Genomic DNA, 16,703 nt, shown 5'->3' with positions numbered 1-16,703 from the left:
GTGATAAAATTAGAAGGCCATTGTTTTTGCAGCTTGTAGTGAGTTAATAGTTTTATTTAGGCTGTAGGCATCAATGTGTGCCACCATCACACAAAAAAGCACAACCAGATGTATGTATCTCCTAAAAGAAAACAACATCAGTAAGAAGTTGCCTTGCCAGAATAAAGAGGCAGAGAGGAGATTCTGTAACCTCTAGAACCAACTACCAATTTATAGAAAATACAGAGGTATAAGATTTTTTAAAGTAATCTGTAGATTAATAAGAGTTTGATTTTTTTTTTAGACAAAACTATAGTTTTGAGGGATACACAAAAGCAAAGAGGTGATCACTATAAATCAGGAGAGAAGGATTTTCTTTTTGTTTTTGAATGAGGCTTATAAAATATTTACAAGAATTTTGCCTATTTGTTTTATGCAGTTATTTTAAATTTTTAAAAATCAGTGGAAAGAGAGCAAAGCTATCACATAAATAGGGTCAGTATTTCTGAAAACCCTAGATAGAATGTGACTAAGAATGCAGGTATCTGCCCTAGCTGGTTTGGCTTAGTGAATAGAGTGTCAGTCTGCGGACTGAAGAGTCCCAGGTTCGATTCCGGCCAAGGGCACATGCCTGGGTTGTGAGCTCGATCCCCAGTTTGGGGCATGCAGAAGGCAGCCGATCGAAGATTCTCTCTCATCATTGATGCTTCTATCTCTCTATCCTTCTCTCTGAAATCAATAAAAATATATAGCCGAAACGGGTTTGGCCCAGTGGATAGAGCGTCGGCATGCGGACTGAAGGGTCCCAGGTTCGATTCCAGTCAAGGGCATGTACCTTGGTTGCAGGCACATCCCCAGTGGCGGGTGTGCAGGAGGCAGCTGATCGATGTTTCTAACTTTCTATCCCTCTCCCTTCCTCTCTGTAAAAAAATCAATAAAAAATATTTTTTAAGAAATAAAATAAAAATATATATATTTTTTAAATGCAGGTATCTGATTGGGCAAAGGTATAATGGCCACCTTAATGAGAAATGTGTCTTAAGACTGACAGACAAATCAGGCAACTCCATAGAATTTATTACAGGGTAACTTACTTAATGGAAGATTGGGTTGAAGACTTAGGAACTCCGCAGATTATTCTCCTCTATGTTATACTTTATATATTTATTTATTTATTTATTTATTTATTTGATTTTTTACAGAGAGGAAGGGAGAGGGATAGAGAGTTAGAAACATCGATGAGAGAGAAACATTGATCAGCTGCCTCCTGCACACCCCTCTATTGGAGATGTGCCCGCAACCAAGGTACATGCTCTTGACCAGAATCGAACCTGGGATCCTTCAGTCTGCAGGCTGAAGCTCTATTCACTGAGCCAAACCGGTTAGGGCCAGTATACTTTTTTGATAATGTAACTTGGGTACTAATAATTGATAAAACAAAGGGACAAAAATGCAGTAGCTCCTGGGGCTGTACCTCCTGGTGGTCTTGAGATAGAATATTGTTTATCATTGCTACTATCAGTAGTTTGATATTTATCTCAGTTGTCATGCCATTTTGGCTATTAACTAACAAAAATATTTATGGCTTCATTTTAAGGAACACAGATAACCAGTTGGAAGGCTTTGATATGCTTGCTAAGAACAGAGGTTAAATATCACATGTTCTCACTCATTTGTGGAATATAAAGAACATCATAAACTGATGAACAAAAATAGATACAGAGACAAAGAAGCATCGAACATACTGTCAAACTTCAGCGGGAAGGCAGGGGAGGGTTGGGGGAGTAAGTGATCAATCAAAGGGCTTGTATGCATGCATATAAAGATAACCAATGGCCCTGACCGGTCTGGCTCAGTGGATAGAGCGTCAGCCTGTGGACTGAAGGGTTCCAGGTTCGATTCCGGTCAAGGGCATGTACCTTGGTTGCGGGCACATCCCCAATAGGGGGTGTGTGGGAGACAGCTGATGGATGTTTCTCTCTCATCGATGTTTCTAACTCTCTACCCCTCTCCCTTCCTCTCTGTAAAAAATCAATAAAATATATTTTTTAAAAAAAAAGATAACCAATGGACACAGACACTAGAGGGGTGAGGGCATGTGCCAGGGAGTGGGGGAAGTCAATGGGGGGAAAAGGAGACATATGTGCTACTATTTGTAATGCTTTAAACAATAAAAAAAAAAGATCAAAAAACAAACAGTGAAGTTGGTCAAAGGTCACAGCATGAAACTTAAAAAATCAAATGAAATTGAGACACAGAAATGGAGTTGGTGTTTTTCACACATCTATAAACTAGGCCTATTAAAACCTCATATTCTAAAAAAAAAACAGAACACATCATATTCTGTCACTGATTTGTCCACTTATATAGTGAATTGGTATTTGTATCTGTGCTTATTCTAAAGTAATGATTCTCACCTTGACAGGTAGAAATTACATACCTGCTAGGGCCCTACCCCTAGAGATTTTTATTCAGAAGCTCTGTAGTGGAGACTGGGCATCTTTCTCTTTGTTTAATATTCCATGGTCAATTGTGCCAAAAAGACATTTCTTAATCTATTACCAGATTTTAAAGTTTAGGCTTGGACACCAGTGCCATTCTCAAGAACTATTGCTCTTTAACACTTCTCCATCATTTTCCTCATCTTCCTTTACTCCTGTTGCCTTCATTACTCTCCTGGACTATGAAATCAGTCTCCTAATTGATGTTTAAACCCCTCAAATATATCTTTCAAGCTGCTACCAAACCATGTAAACTAATGATTGGATCATGGTTAACTCTGTTTATGAAAGATGGATCATTACCTATAGAAGTAAAAGTCAGTCTCCCAGAAATACTCCACAATCCAGCTCATGCCTACTTTGCCAAACATCTCTTTCCTCACAAAAGGATCCCCTCTTTCCCTAGTACTACTCATGTTGAACTATTTGCAGGTTGCTGAATATTTTATTCTTTTTTATGCTTTCCTGTCTTAGTGTTCACTGAGCATTCTGTTCTTTAGACTCGCCCATATTCCAGCTTTGGAAATCGTCTTTATGGACTCTTAGTCATCTCCCAATGAAAACTTTTCTAAGAGCACTTCTCTTTCACATGAAATTGACTATTCTTAGTACTCCTTCTTTAATATGGATATTTTCATAGCCCCTATAACCTTTCATTGGACTTATTTGTCTTCAAGTTTATCTTTATAGTGAAACTAACGCTTGTGGGGACAAGTACTCTTTTTAATTGGCTTAATTACCTTTGTATTACTAGTGCAGTCCTTGGCACATGATTTGCTTCTGCCCTAAAGCAATCTTAGAAATGCAATATACATTTCACTGACAGGTTGTCCTTAAATCTAAGAAAAGTGATTCACATTCTTATTCATTCAGCTTTCTGTGCCTCCTTATTTGGCATACATGTCTATAGAAAGATAAAACCTTGCACATTTAGTCTGTGTTTTATTTTGTTTTGTTTTTTTCTCCTCTTTTTAAAGGAAATGAAACCCAAAAGAGCCTAAATTAATATAAGACCTATCTATTTTGTATTTCAACATCATTTATCTGTTAGTTATTTCTGAATACAGCATTAACTAAATGCTGCTGATATTATTTGATAGGTTCCATGGTGGTACTACTTTGTAAAAGGTGCCAAAATGATTAGCTTTCTATTATCAACCATTAATATCCCTTTTTTCCTAGCCTTCTTTGAATCCAGAAGCTGGCAAACAGAATCAGCCATGCAGACCTATTGGGACCCCTTCTGGAGTGTGGGGTAGGTAGATTGTGCCATTTTAAAGGCACAACTTTAAATGTTTCATATCAGGGAGAGGAGCAAAAATTCTTTATCTCTCTTGTTTTGTTTCTTTATCTTGTTTCTCACTCATCTATTTGCACATAGTAACTAACACCTATTAACTCCTACTCTGCCCCCCCAAAATACCATTGAAATGTAATAGTAGTGGAGTTAGAATACAGATTATTGAGAGCTTATAGAGCCCTGAACTTAAAGCAGATTTTTTTTCTATTTTTGAAAACAGATTTTAAGCAAAGGGAGAATTATATATAAAGCTTATAAGAAGTAATTTTTAATTAACATTGCTAATTTATTAAAATTAAATTGAATTATAGGTGTTATCAATGTCTCCTAAATATTTGGTAGGCATATATAACAATGTATTCTAAGCATTCTTCCACATTACTAAATAGTCTTCTAAAGTGTTATTGGAAAGGCTATATAAAACCACATCCTATAGACCACTTTATTCAACCAAGTTCCAGTTGCTGAGTTTTTTGGGGGTTTTTGTTTTGGCAATTACAAAGGATGCTTATTATATAGGGAAAGGAGAAAATATATAAATACATACATATAAATGGGAATAACTAGCCTTATAAAAAATTAATAGACAAATCAGTGTATTTCAAACCAAACATGATGTGGCATTTTAGGATATTTGGCATTTACAAACTGGACTCTCCTAGTCCCTACATTAGACATATTCAGTAACCAGGCATCATATTGGGAAGGCTTTATCTAAATACTGGGTTTGGATCTTGAGTTTTGGGATTAAGGATGGTTGCTGTACCATTTCCCCTTAGTTGATGGAATATGGCAGCTTCTCCAGTTTCTTGATCTCCATTCCCGTGCTGACAGGAGCTGCCACCCTTGGATATATTCTTGTTTACTCTGTGCCTGAATGATACACCATACACCAGAAATGTTATGCCCCTGAAAGACTACTAACATCTTTGGGCTTTCTGGTTGATTTATGACTTTAGAATCAGGTGCTTAATATACTGTCTTTTTTTCTACAATTCCCAAGTAGTATCGCTTTTGAGAGTATCTGTTAAGTACATACCAGGAATGTTTGTCCTTCAGTCTCAATTGTCAATTCTTTGTTGAATGCGAGGCCTTCATATAAACTGTGCTTCCTGTTAACTAATATTTTTACATTCTTTTGTTTCTCCACTATTGTATTTCACAGAAAATCCACCTGGTGCCAAACAAACCTCCAAAATGCTAGTTATCAAAAAAGTTTCCAAAGAAGATCCTGCTGCTGCCTTCTCTGCTGCATTCACCTCACCAGGATCTCACTATGCAAATGGGAACAAATCGTCCAACATGGTTCCAAGCGTCTATAAGAACCTGGTTCCTAAGCCTGCACCACCTCCTTCCAAGGTATGATTTGGAATCCATGTAAGAACTTTACAGAGCAGAAGTTTGGGGATAAATCAGGGGGAGGGTATAGTAAATTTATATTTTTCTGTTGAATCATTCACCAAATATTCAGAACTTGTTATATATGTATTTTTTTGTATTCTGTCTCGAAACTCTACTGCTGCTGACTGGATTTTTAGTAGGCCTCTCATTCATTAGCTTCATCTCATAAACCTGCCCTTTTTTTTTTTTTTTAAGTCAGTGATTTTTTTTTTAATAGATCTTTATTAATTTTAGAGAGGAAGGGAGAGGGAGAAAGAGATAGAAATATCAATGATGAGAGAGAATCATTGATCGGCTGCCTCCTGAATGTCCCACACTGGGGTTCAAGCCCACTACCTGGGCATGTGCCCTGACCGGGAATTGAACTGTGACCTTCTGGTTCATAGGTCAACACTCAACCACTGAGCCACACCGGCCAGGCAAACCTGCTTCTTCTGATTTGCTGTTCCCATTAATAGCACTAACATCCATCTGATCATTTAGCTGAGTATCTCAACTGCTTCTTTCCTCTTCCTCCTGATTCATTCCCCTATGCCAAAAATTATAAAGTCCCTATCAGTTACTACTTTTCTAATGTCCTATGCCCTTTTCATCTCATCTTTACTATTATATATACTTCTCTTTCCTCATTTTTCTATTCATCTTTCACACAACTGCCAGAATGATCATCCTTGAATATGTCATGTCCTTTTCCTATATCCCTTCAGTGGTCCCAAACCATCTATATAGTAAGGGCTGGTAAACATTTCTGTAAAGGATCATATAATAAATAGTTTAGGCTTTGCTGGTCACATACGATATATGGTCTTTATTTAGCCCATGGGTCGTAGCTTGCCAACCCTATCGAAGATATCTGGGTAGGTGAATTTAAGATAACAACCAGGGTTGTCAGCACTTGTCAATTGTTGATGAGACATTGAGGAAAATAACTGAAAAAATATTTTTACCCTTAGCAGTTTGGAAGTTTTTGGTAATCTTTGACTTGAGGTTTTAGGAAAGTAGTGTAGGTCTGAAAGAACAACTCAGGAGATTCCAGAATTATGTGGGTTGAAGTGGAGATAGTGGCACGTTTGAGACTTGACAATAAAAAGAAATAGAATATAGGTGTAGGTGAGATTAAGTGAAAGGATGAAGAAAATCTTTAGGAAGAAGCCTGTGAAGACACCTGGAAATGTACTTGAAAGAGGTCATAAAAGGGTTATGATCCAGCAAGAAATAACAGGAATAAAACTTACAAGTAGAATTATTTTTTAAAAGGGTTTAGGATACTTGTTCCTCTGATGTAGAATGAAAAGAATGTGAATATCTATAAAGTGGAGCTAATGATACCAGTCCTTTAAGGGTTTTTCAAGGAATAATGAGAAAATTTTGTGAAGTACTTAAAATTAGCATATAGTAAGTACTAATAAATGGTAGCTATTACTGTCAACATGGCAGCACCTATGTTCCATTCCTTAAGAGTTTATAAAGAGTTTTCATAAGTGTTACTTTATTTTAAACTAGAGGCCCAGTTCACGAATTTTGTGCACCAGTGGGGTCCCTCGGCCTGGCCTGCGGGATTGGGCTGAAACCAGCTCTCCAACATCCCCCGAGGGGTCCCAGATTGCAAGAGGGCACAGGCCAGATCGAGGGACCCCACCAGTGCACCATCAGGACCAGGGAGGGATGTGGGAGGTTGGCCAGCCTGGGAGGGACTATGGGAAGGCTCCAGGGCTTGTCTGGCCCATCTCGTCCTGGTCCGCCAGACCCCAGCAACAAGCTAACCTACTGGTTGGCGCGTCTGCCCCCTGGTGGTCAGTGCATGTCATAGTGAGCCGTCCAGCGGCCTTAGCATATCGTTAGCATATTATGCTTTGATTGGTTAAGATCTTAAAAATCTTTAGAGGTTGGTGCTTGCTTCAACAGCACATACACCAAAATTGGAATAATACAGAGAAGATTAGCATAGCCTCTGCTCAAGGATGATACACAAATTCGTGAAGCAGTCCATATTTTTGTGTTTAAAACGGTAAAAAAAAAAAAAATGGATCAAGAAGTGGCAAGGATAAAAATCATAACATGGAGCTTAGGATCAGTTTAGCCCTGTTGTGTAGGACTAAATTGAAGATAGATTGAAAATAGGAAAACTGATGTAAAGGCTGCTGCTGTTGTCCTTGCAAAAGGCAATGAAGCTTCAACAGGGATGGTAAAAGTAGGCAAAGAAAGGAGGTGGTGATGCCACATAATGGGAAGCAGATTAGACAGGAAGAAAACAGAAAACACTTAAGTATTCTTCCCTGGGAAACTGGAATAACTATGGAACCATTTCACTGGAGTTAGATAAGTGAGAAAGATCAGTTTCAGGAAAAGTTGGAAAGAGTGGTTCTTGGTACCTTGAATATAAGATGTAAGAGGAAGGAAGAGGTGAAATGACTAGTAGGCAGATGGAGATTTATCTATTCGTTTTTCTCTAGATGTTCCAACAAATGATTACAGAGAAGGAGATTGAAGATACAAGGGAGAAATAATTGAGAAATTCTCAAAGGAAAAAGAACAAACAGATACAGAATGGTAGAAAGGATGAAGCTATCAAAGGAACTTGAGGTGCAAAGGAAGTAATTAGGGAAAGTTTGGATTCAGTGATTTCTATTTTTCAGTCCAATAGAAGGCACAGAATCATTTGAGGTGGAGAATTGGGCTTGGTTTGTACTTTGGAGGAAAAGACAGCACATTTTTTAAAAAGAAAACAGTGGTCGGTATGTGGTTCACTTTAGAGTATTTCCATATATAATTCCTCTAATATAAAGGTGTGGGTCATAATTGTTTTCTCCAGTGAGCAGCACAGTGTTTGAGTAATGGAAAATGAAGATCAAGTTGGGCAGAGATGTAGGTATCCTTTTGCATATAACACTGCCTGTTAAACCTTCTGCACTACTATGACAGAAACCTTCCGGGTTTCTATGTCCTGTGTGTACTTAGCCTGACATAAGCAGCCATCTTTGCAAGAAAAAACAATCTTTTATCTGTCTCTTAACTGCTTGCATGTTCTTTTGGAGTCATTGTGAAAAAAGTTACCACATACTAGCTGAGTAACCTTGAACAAATTGTATAACTTTCTTAACCTCAGTGTCATTCTCTGTAAAAAGTGAATATCATAATTATGCCTGATTGAATTAAGAATTAAAACAGTATGATGAGCATCTGATATATGGTAGATAATCAGTTAATTCCCTTCCTAAAGCCTATAGTATCCTCTTTTTTTTTTTTAATATATATATTTTATTGATTTTTTACAGAGAGGAAGGGAGAGGGATAGAGAGTTAGAAACATCGATGAGAGAGATGCATCCATCAGCTGCCTCCTGCACACCCGCTACTGGGGATGCGCCCGCAACCAAGGAACATGCCCTTGACCGGAATCGAACCTGGGACCCTTGAGTCTGCAGGCCGGCGCTCCATCCACTGAGCCACACCGGTCAGGGCTATAGTATCCTCTTTAATACCAAGAAAGAATTCTTTTCACTCAGACCCTTTCTTTGTTGTGAATGTCTCTCGGTTTTCATTGTTTCATTCTGGAAAAAGAGGTTGTTTTCACTTGTTTCAGTCTCACTCCCATCAATATGCTTTGTCTTCCCTATTCTCTTCAGACAGTGTGATTGCCTCTGTATTCCAGCTATGCTGTCATCATAGTTGGGGCCAGGGCCAGAGTGACAGAATATGCCCAGGCCCCACTAGGCTGGGATAAAGAAGTGCCTCTGGACTAGGCAGGAATGTCTAGCCATTGAAGTTTCTGGAAAACAGCATTTTTCTGGAGTGCTTTTTTTTTTAGGGTATCAGGATTACATTGAGGTTAACAACACACCATAAAAGAAAACATTTTGGTGTCACATAATTTTGGAAAATGCTGTATATTATATCTGCTTCTCAAATGCACATGTACAGTTAGATGTTTTGAGAAATAGCACAGTAAAGAAACCTGTTGAACTTTATTCACTCCAGCATGTGCCAGGCTTGTTGAACTAGAGATTTTTTTGTTGTTGTTGGTTTTTTGAAAAATACCTATTAATATCTGTGAATTTTTTGGTTCCCATTTGCCTTTTCATTTCAAGTGCCTAAGAGGTTGCATTCCTCCAAACATGATGAAACGGGTTTTCTCTGGAAAATAATGTTCCCATGTAACATTTTACTCTTTGCCTTGTGATCTTACAGGCTGAGCTTCTTTATGTCTGCATGCTTGTTCTGATTTGTTCTTTCTTCCCATGTAGCCCAGTGCATGGAAAGCTAACAGAATGGAACACAAATCAGGATCCCTTTCCTCCAGCCGGGAGTCTGCTTTTACCAGTCCAATATCTGTTACCAAACCAGTAGTACTGGCTGGTGGTGCAGTTTTAAGCTCTCCCAAAGAGGTGAGTGAAGATAAAACAGAGGCCTTTGCTAAAGTTGCCATTTCCCATTTACTTTACTGATGTACAGCTCTAACTCAATTTCCTTTGTATCTCTGCTTAGCTCAAAGTCATTTGTTTACTGGTGATTTCCTGTTAGCATGCAAAAATGGGCAGTAGCTGAGTGGGGTAGTTGCTTTATGGTAGACCAGGGTCAGCCTGTTTTAAAACTGACATTATGCACATGGTGTCTGTAGAAAAATCAAAGAGGTGCTATGTAAGCTATATAGTCTATTTAAAATTTTTGATTTTAGAGGAAGGGAGAGAGAGAGAGAAACATCAATGATGAGAATTAGTGATGGGCTGCCTCCTGCACGCCCCCTGCTAGAGATCGAGCCAGCAACCTGGGCATGTGCCCTGACCAGGAATTGAACCATGATCTCTTGGTTCATAGGTTCACACTCAACCACTGAGCCTCACCGGCTGGGCAAGCCATGCAGTCTTAACTGTAAAAAACCAGCAAAGCTAAAGTATGTTTAAATGAAAAGGATATTTAGTTTGTTAGTTAGCTTGTCTGTTTGTTTTGGGGTGTAAAAGACAGAATGATAGGTTACCAGATTCTGGAAATCAATCCATGTGCAAGTGACCTGGAGAATCCCAGTAGTTGCTGTTTGCAATCTGTTTGTGGTATTTGTGCAGAGTCCCTCCAGCACCACTCCTCCCATTGAGATCAGCTCCTCTCGTCTGACCAAGTTGACCCGCCGAACCACCGACAGGAAAAGCGAGTTTCTGAAGACTCTGAAGGATGACCGGAATGGAGACTTCTCAGAGAACAGAGACTGTGACAAGCTGGAGGATGTAAGAGCATAAGATTTTTTCTGGGCAGCATAGGTGTTTTCTTATTTATATGTGTGCTTTTTTTCTTCTTAGGAGAAAGATGTAGCAAGTTTTTAAATGTATAGAAGTGTCTGTAGGAGTAACAGCCTATGGTAAAATGAGTTTAATTCTTTGTTCAACAGATTTCAAATTAGGGCTTTTTTTTTTTTTTAATATATTTTATTGATTTTTTACAGAGAGGAAGAGAGAGGGATAGAGAGTTAGAAACATCGATGAGAGAGAAACATCGATCAGCTGCCTCTTGCACACCCCCTACTGGGGATGTGCCCGCAACCAAGGTACATGCCCTTGACCGGAATTGAACCTGGGACCCTGGAGTCCACAGGCCGACGCTCTATCCATTGAGCCAAACTGGTTTCGGCTATTTTTATTTAAAAAAAATTTTTTTTTATTTCATATATTTATATATAGATAGATAGATAGATAGATAGATAGATAGATATAGATATAGATATATAGATATATATATATGAGGAAGGGAGAGGGAAAGAGAAACATCAATGATGAGAGAAAATCATTGATCAGCTGCCTCCTGCACGTCCCCCAATGGGCATCAAGCCCTCAACCCAGGCATGTTCCCTTGACCGGAATCAAACCTGGGACCCTACAGTCTGCAGGCCGATGCTCTATCCACTGAACCAAACCAGCTAGGGCTAATTAGGGCTTATTTTAATAATAGTTGCCTTGGGACTCAGTATTCTTCAACTGAGCAGCACTGCTTTAGTCTTGAACTGGTCAGTTCTGTAAGAAGTTGGTAAATAATAGAAGCTTTTGTCAATTAGGGCTATATTGTATTGCAAAATAAGAACAATAGTATCTAGTACCTTCTTCATAGTTGACATAACCTGTAGATGGTGGCCAGTTGGTATCCTTTGGAAATCTTAGCAAGTCCTCATTTTTTAAAAATATATTTTTTTATTGATTTCAGAGAGGAAGGGAGAGGGAGAGAGAGAGATAGAAACATCAATGATGAGAGAGAATCATTGATCAGCTGCCTCCTGTACACCCCCTGCTGGGGATCGAGCCCACAACCCAGGCATGTGCCCTTGACTGGAATCGAACCCAGGACCTTTCAGTCCGCAGGCCGACTGCTCTATCCACTGAGCCAAACCAAGTAGGGCAAGTCCTTATTTTTAAAAATATGTATTTTATTGATTTCAGAGAGGAAGGGAGAGGGAGAGATAGAAATATCTATGATGAGAGAGAATCATCGATCATCTGCCTCCTGCATGCCCCTGAGACTGCAACCCAGGCATGTGCCTGACCAGGAATCGAACAGTGACCTCCTGGTTCATAGGTCAGTGCTCAACCACTGAGCCACACTAGTCCGGTGCAAGTCCTCATTTTTATTTCTTTTTAAAGATCTTTAAGTTAATTTTAAAGAGGGAGGGAAGGAGAGAGGGGGAGAGACAGAGAAAGAGAAAGAGGTGACAGTTGACAGTGAAACATCGATCAGCTGTCTCCTGCATGTTCCCCACAACCCAGGCATGTGCCCTGACCTGGAATTGAACTGGTAACCCTTTGGTGCATGGAACAGCTCCCAACCAACTGAGCCACATTGGCCAGGGCTGTTCCTCATTTTTAAATGGGGAAAACCTATGGGTTGAAGTTGTCTTCTGTCAAGTACTTCCCTGGTTCTGACTCCTTCTTCTTGTAGATCGCTTTTCTTGCCTGAAAGGATTGTTACACGAAGTGTGTTCTTCTTTTCCTTATTGCAGTTGGAGGACAACAGCACACCTGAACCAAAGGAAAATGGCGAGGAAGGCTGTCATCAGAATGGTCTCCCTCTCCCTGTAGAGGAGGAAAGGGAGGTCCTCTCACACTCACTGGAAGCAGAGCACAGGTAAGTGAGGATCAGATCACAGAGAATGCGGTGTGTGGCCTGCAAGGAGCTGGACCATACTTAAGACTCTCAGGTTGAGTCCAGCATACAAATGGAAGTCCCATGAGCACCCTAACTTGTTCTCTGTATGCCCCAGATTGCCCTGTTTCTCAATGGGTGTTCCTTTACAGACTCAACGAGCTTTTTCAAACTCCTAAGGCTTTTGTGTAGTTTAGTTTCAGACTCAGTTTATGGCTCCAGTTGAAAAGAGGAGAGGGGAACCTGTTTCCTGGGACTGTTGTGCTCTCTCCTTGGACCCTCCTAGCCCACTGAGCAGTTACTATAAGACTCTTAAGGGGCCTTGGGAGGCATGAGGCCCCAGTGTCTGGAGCTTGTTCTTTAAACGAGAGCCTTAAACACAGAGCAGCCAACTGTCTGGGCAGCTGAATGGCACATGGGGCCTACCAAGTATTATAGTACCTTCCTGAAACCAGGCTTCTGTGCAGAGGAACTTTTGGGGTCATAATGTTAAGAAGGAGATCATTAAAGTCATGAAATTGAACAAGAACTTTATTACAAACAAAAGCACTTCATTACATGTGGAAATGTGCTAATTTGCTCACAAGACAAAAGTGAGATTTATTCCTCTGTTTTTTCTGTGGCACAGTGAGGGCCCTTGCAATTTGGCTCTTTTCATTATGCTGTCTTATTTTCTGCTTTTAATATCTCTTCTCTGTAGCTCTTATGATCTGGAAAGAGCAACTGTGGAGATCCCCCATTTAATTACAAGTACCTAACTAACAACAAAGCTTATTTCACTGGGGATAAAAGAACCTTAAGTTTCTTCTCTAACATCAAAGTGGGTACCATTGCCCCTGGGCAGGAAAGTTTTCTGTGGAAAGTTGTGGGCTTCCCACTTAGGCTTAAAGGCATGTTTTCTTTGCCTGACCTCCTTCCTCCAGGTTATTGAAAGCAATGGGATGGCAGGAGTATCCTGAAAATGATGAAAATTTCCTTCCCCTCACAGAGGATGAGCTTAAAGAGTTCCATATGAAGACAGAGCAGGTATGTCATTAACCATTCCTGGAGACCAATTAACGAGTAGGAAAATTGAGGTGTCCGGACAGTCGTTGCCCTTAAGGAGCCCAGCTTAGTGTGAGAGAAGGACCTTGAAAAAGAAAATATAAGTTGCCATTATATATATATAAAAATCTGTAAATAATGTTATCAAAATAATATACACACACACACCCCTAAGCGACCGTTTGACCATCCAACCTGTAGCTATGATGTGTAATTATGACCAGGGGCCAGACGCTCAACACAAGAGCTGCCAAGCTGCAGTGACTTGGTAGCTGCAGTTCTTAGGTGACGCACCCGGAACCAGAGAGGAGGGAGCCCAATTCCGGGGTGCATCACCCAAGAACCGCCCTCTCACAAATCCAGGACCCCTCGGGATGTCGGAGAGCTGGTTTTGGCCCAATCCCCACAGGCCAGGCCAAGGGACCCCACCAGTGCACAAATCTGTGCACCGGGCCTCTAGTCAAAATATAAAAGGACATCTAAATCTGCCTAGGCAATAGCTATCTGCAGTGTTGCATACAAAAACCAGGTTAGTGGTTAGCAGGTTCCAAGAGGTAGTATGTTCTTTCATCCTGGAAGCTTTCGCCCCTTATCAGAACCACAAGATTGTATTCCAAAGGGAAGCAGGCTCACCCTCTTTTGCTGTTAGTCCTGTGGGTTTCCTCTGGTACTCTGGCCAGAGCCAAGAAGCCAAATTTGAATTTATTCAGTAAATGCTTGAATTCTTGCTCTGAGTAAAATACTGCCAGACCTTAGAATTTACAGTGATGGACAAGATCAATGGAATCTCTACAGACCTCTTGGAGCTCCTATCCTGGTGGTATATATATAAATCATAAGTACCAATTATGTCCTATAAAGCAAAAATATAGGCTAAAAGACTTTGCTACTCAGAACTCTGTTTCCCTATCATTGTCATCACCTGGGAACTTGTAGAAATACAGAAGCTCAAACCCTGCCCCAGTCATTCTGAATATGCATTTTAAACAGATCCTTAGATTATTCATTTGTGCATTGAAGTGTGATAAGCACTCCGACAAGAAATCTTGCATCTCTTAGAAGGCCTCCCTCTAAATTCTGCCTAGAATTGAATTTCGGCCTGGCCTCTCCCAGGTCCCAAGAGCTCTGTGTCAATATTAATGTTTTGTTTTTCTTTGTTTCCCATGCTTACACAGCTGAGAAGAAATGGCTTTGGGAAGAATGGCTTCTTGCAAAGCCGCACTTCTAGCCTGTTCTCCCCTTGGAGAAGCACGTGCAAAGCAGAGTTTGAGGATTCAGACACAGAAACCAGTAGCAGTGAAACATCAGATGACGATGCCTGGAAGTAGGCACATAAATGTTCACCGTTAAATCTGACCCATAAACTCAGCTTGTGTGCTAACGGAGAATACAAAAAAATCTTTTCCTTTTCTTACGTTGTTGTTGAATATTTCATGCACAAGGGAAATAATCATATCCCAAAGAGAGAGCGATTGACTTGTTTAGCTTTTGTTGTTTTTCTTTCCTGTTATTTGCTTTGTAGAGAAAATTTGTGTGGTGAGAAATATTTTTAAAATACACACACAGTATATATGGGGCGATGCACAAGTGGGAGCTGACAGTGCAGAGAGGAGGAGACACTGGTCTGCAGCAATAGCTTCCACCAGCCCTTGGGGCACTCACCCCTGTGCTCAAGCAATCATTGTCAATGACAAAGTGACTATTGAAGTTATAATTGTATTAAATTAATGCTAATAATTTGGATATTTTATTTTATTTTTGGCTGCTCGGGTAACGTTAGCCCTTAACCAAGAATATGTGGGGGGGGTTTTTGTTTGTTTGTTTCTTTTTTTTCTTTTTTGGGTACAGCTGTAAAATATTTGGATATAGGAAATGTGTTATTCTTGCGGCCTTGATATTCAGGGTGGATTGTAAAATATAAATTTTTGTGAGATTTCAAAGATTAAGATTATTTTGATAACATTATTTACAGATTTAAAAGATGTGGTTATCACAGGTCTTGAGGGGGAAACTACTGCATAAAATAACTAACTTGGAATAAATATTTTGCATCAGTTTGGATTGTCTTGTGTAAGAAGTATATTTTCTTTAAAATTAGGTTGAGTGGTTTCGTTTTTAGGGAACTACTTCTGGCAGTCTGAGGAACATCTGAATTCACACACACCTGTTTCTCCTTTTATTATTTTTTTTTTTTTCCTGTTTCTCCTTTTAGCAGCTACTTTTTTGAAAAACCTGTGCAATAAAATTACTAGTAATAAAATCAGAAACCCAAGTTTATTTCCAGAAACTGTTATTCACTGCCCATGTACTTACCAATGTATGGATATTAAGGAAGGTCTGTGCCTCATTTTTCCTGCAAAATAAGAACATGTGGCTGGGTGACCAGTGGTGGAGACAGATTTGTTTCACTCAACAAATACTCCCCAGGTTCTTGTGTGTCCCAGGTATTGTGCAAGGCTCTGGGTGATACAAGGAGAGCCCGGACCAGTAGGGAAGAGAAGACAGTTACGTTAAAAATGAAAATTTAAAAAAAAAAAAAAATGAAAATTTAACCCTGGCCAGGTAGCTCAGTTGGTTAGAGCATCATCCCCATATGCCAAGGTTACAGATTTTATTCCCAGTCAGGACACATAAAAGAATCAACCAGTGAGCCTGATCAGTTGTGGCTCAGTTTGTTGGGCATCGTTCTGTGCACCGAAAGGTTTCTGGTTAGATTCCCAATCGGGGCACATGCCCAGTTTGCAGGCTTGATTCCCCAGTAGGGGTGTGCAGGAGGCCGTCAATTAATGTTTCGCTCTCTCTAAAAATCAATACAAGTATTTTTTTAAACAACCAATGAATGCAGAAATAAGTAGAACAACAAATCAATGTTTCTCTCTACCTCCCTTCTCTTTCTAAAATCAGTCAATAGAATATCCTTGGCTGGTGGTGTCAGTGGTTAGTGTCAGCCCACTCACTCAATCCTGGTCAAGAGCACACATCTGGGTTACAGATTCAATCCCTGCCCTGGTTGGGGCCCATGTGGGAGGCAACCAATCAATGTGTCTCTCACATTGGGGTGTGTGTGTGTGTCGCTCCAATGCCCGCCCTCCCTTCCACTCTAAAAACCAATGGAAAAAATATCCTCAGATGAGGATTAACAAAAGTAAATCTATCTTCTTTTTAATGTATATTTTTATTGCCCCAGCTGGTTTGGCTAAGTGGATAGAGCATCAGCCTGTGGACCAAAGGGTCACAGGTTCAATTCTGGTCAAGGGCACGTACCTTGGTTGCGGGCTCCTGCAGGAGACAACCAATCAATGTATTTCTCTCACATAGATGTTTCTCTGTCTTTCCCACTCTCCCTAAAAGTCAATGGAA

The 16,703-nt window shown here is 40.0% G+C and overlaps 1 protein-coding gene across 6 annotated transcripts in view; it reads left to right on the top strand.

Moving 5' to 3' along the window:
- GPBP1L1 (GC-rich promoter binding protein 1 like 1) overlaps nucleotides 1-15,404 on the top strand; it is a 53,068-nt gene extending 37,664 nt beyond the window's left edge. For all 6 annotated transcript variants that reach the window (XM_079777953.1, XM_079777954.1, XM_079777955.1 and 3 more), the window contains 7 exons: nucleotides 3,663-3,735; nucleotides 4,946-5,139; nucleotides 9,425-9,565; nucleotides 10,241-10,399; nucleotides 12,157-12,281; nucleotides 13,223-13,325; nucleotides 14,519-15,404. In XM_079777953.1, the coding sequence (XP_079634079.1) occupies nucleotides 3,663-3,735; nucleotides 4,946-5,139; nucleotides 9,425-9,565; nucleotides 10,241-10,399; nucleotides 12,157-12,281; nucleotides 13,223-13,325; nucleotides 14,519-14,671 (948 nt within the window). In that variant the 3' untranslated portion in view covers nucleotides 14,672-15,404. The remainder of the gene's footprint in view (nucleotides 1-3,662; nucleotides 3,736-4,945; nucleotides 5,140-9,424; nucleotides 9,566-10,240; nucleotides 10,400-12,156; nucleotides 12,282-13,222; nucleotides 13,326-14,518) is intronic.
- The last annotated feature ends 1,299 nt before the right edge of the window (nucleotides 15,405-16,703 follow it).

Source organism: Cnephaeus nilssonii, assembly GCF_951640355.1.
Source record: "Cnephaeus nilssonii genome assembly, chromosome: 7".
NCBI classification, from domain to species: Eukaryota; Metazoa; Chordata; class Mammalia; order Chiroptera; family Vespertilionidae; genus Cnephaeus; species Cnephaeus nilssonii.
The sequence above is the reverse complement of the archived record's forward strand: the minus strand, read 5'-3'. Positions and strand labels throughout refer to the sequence as shown.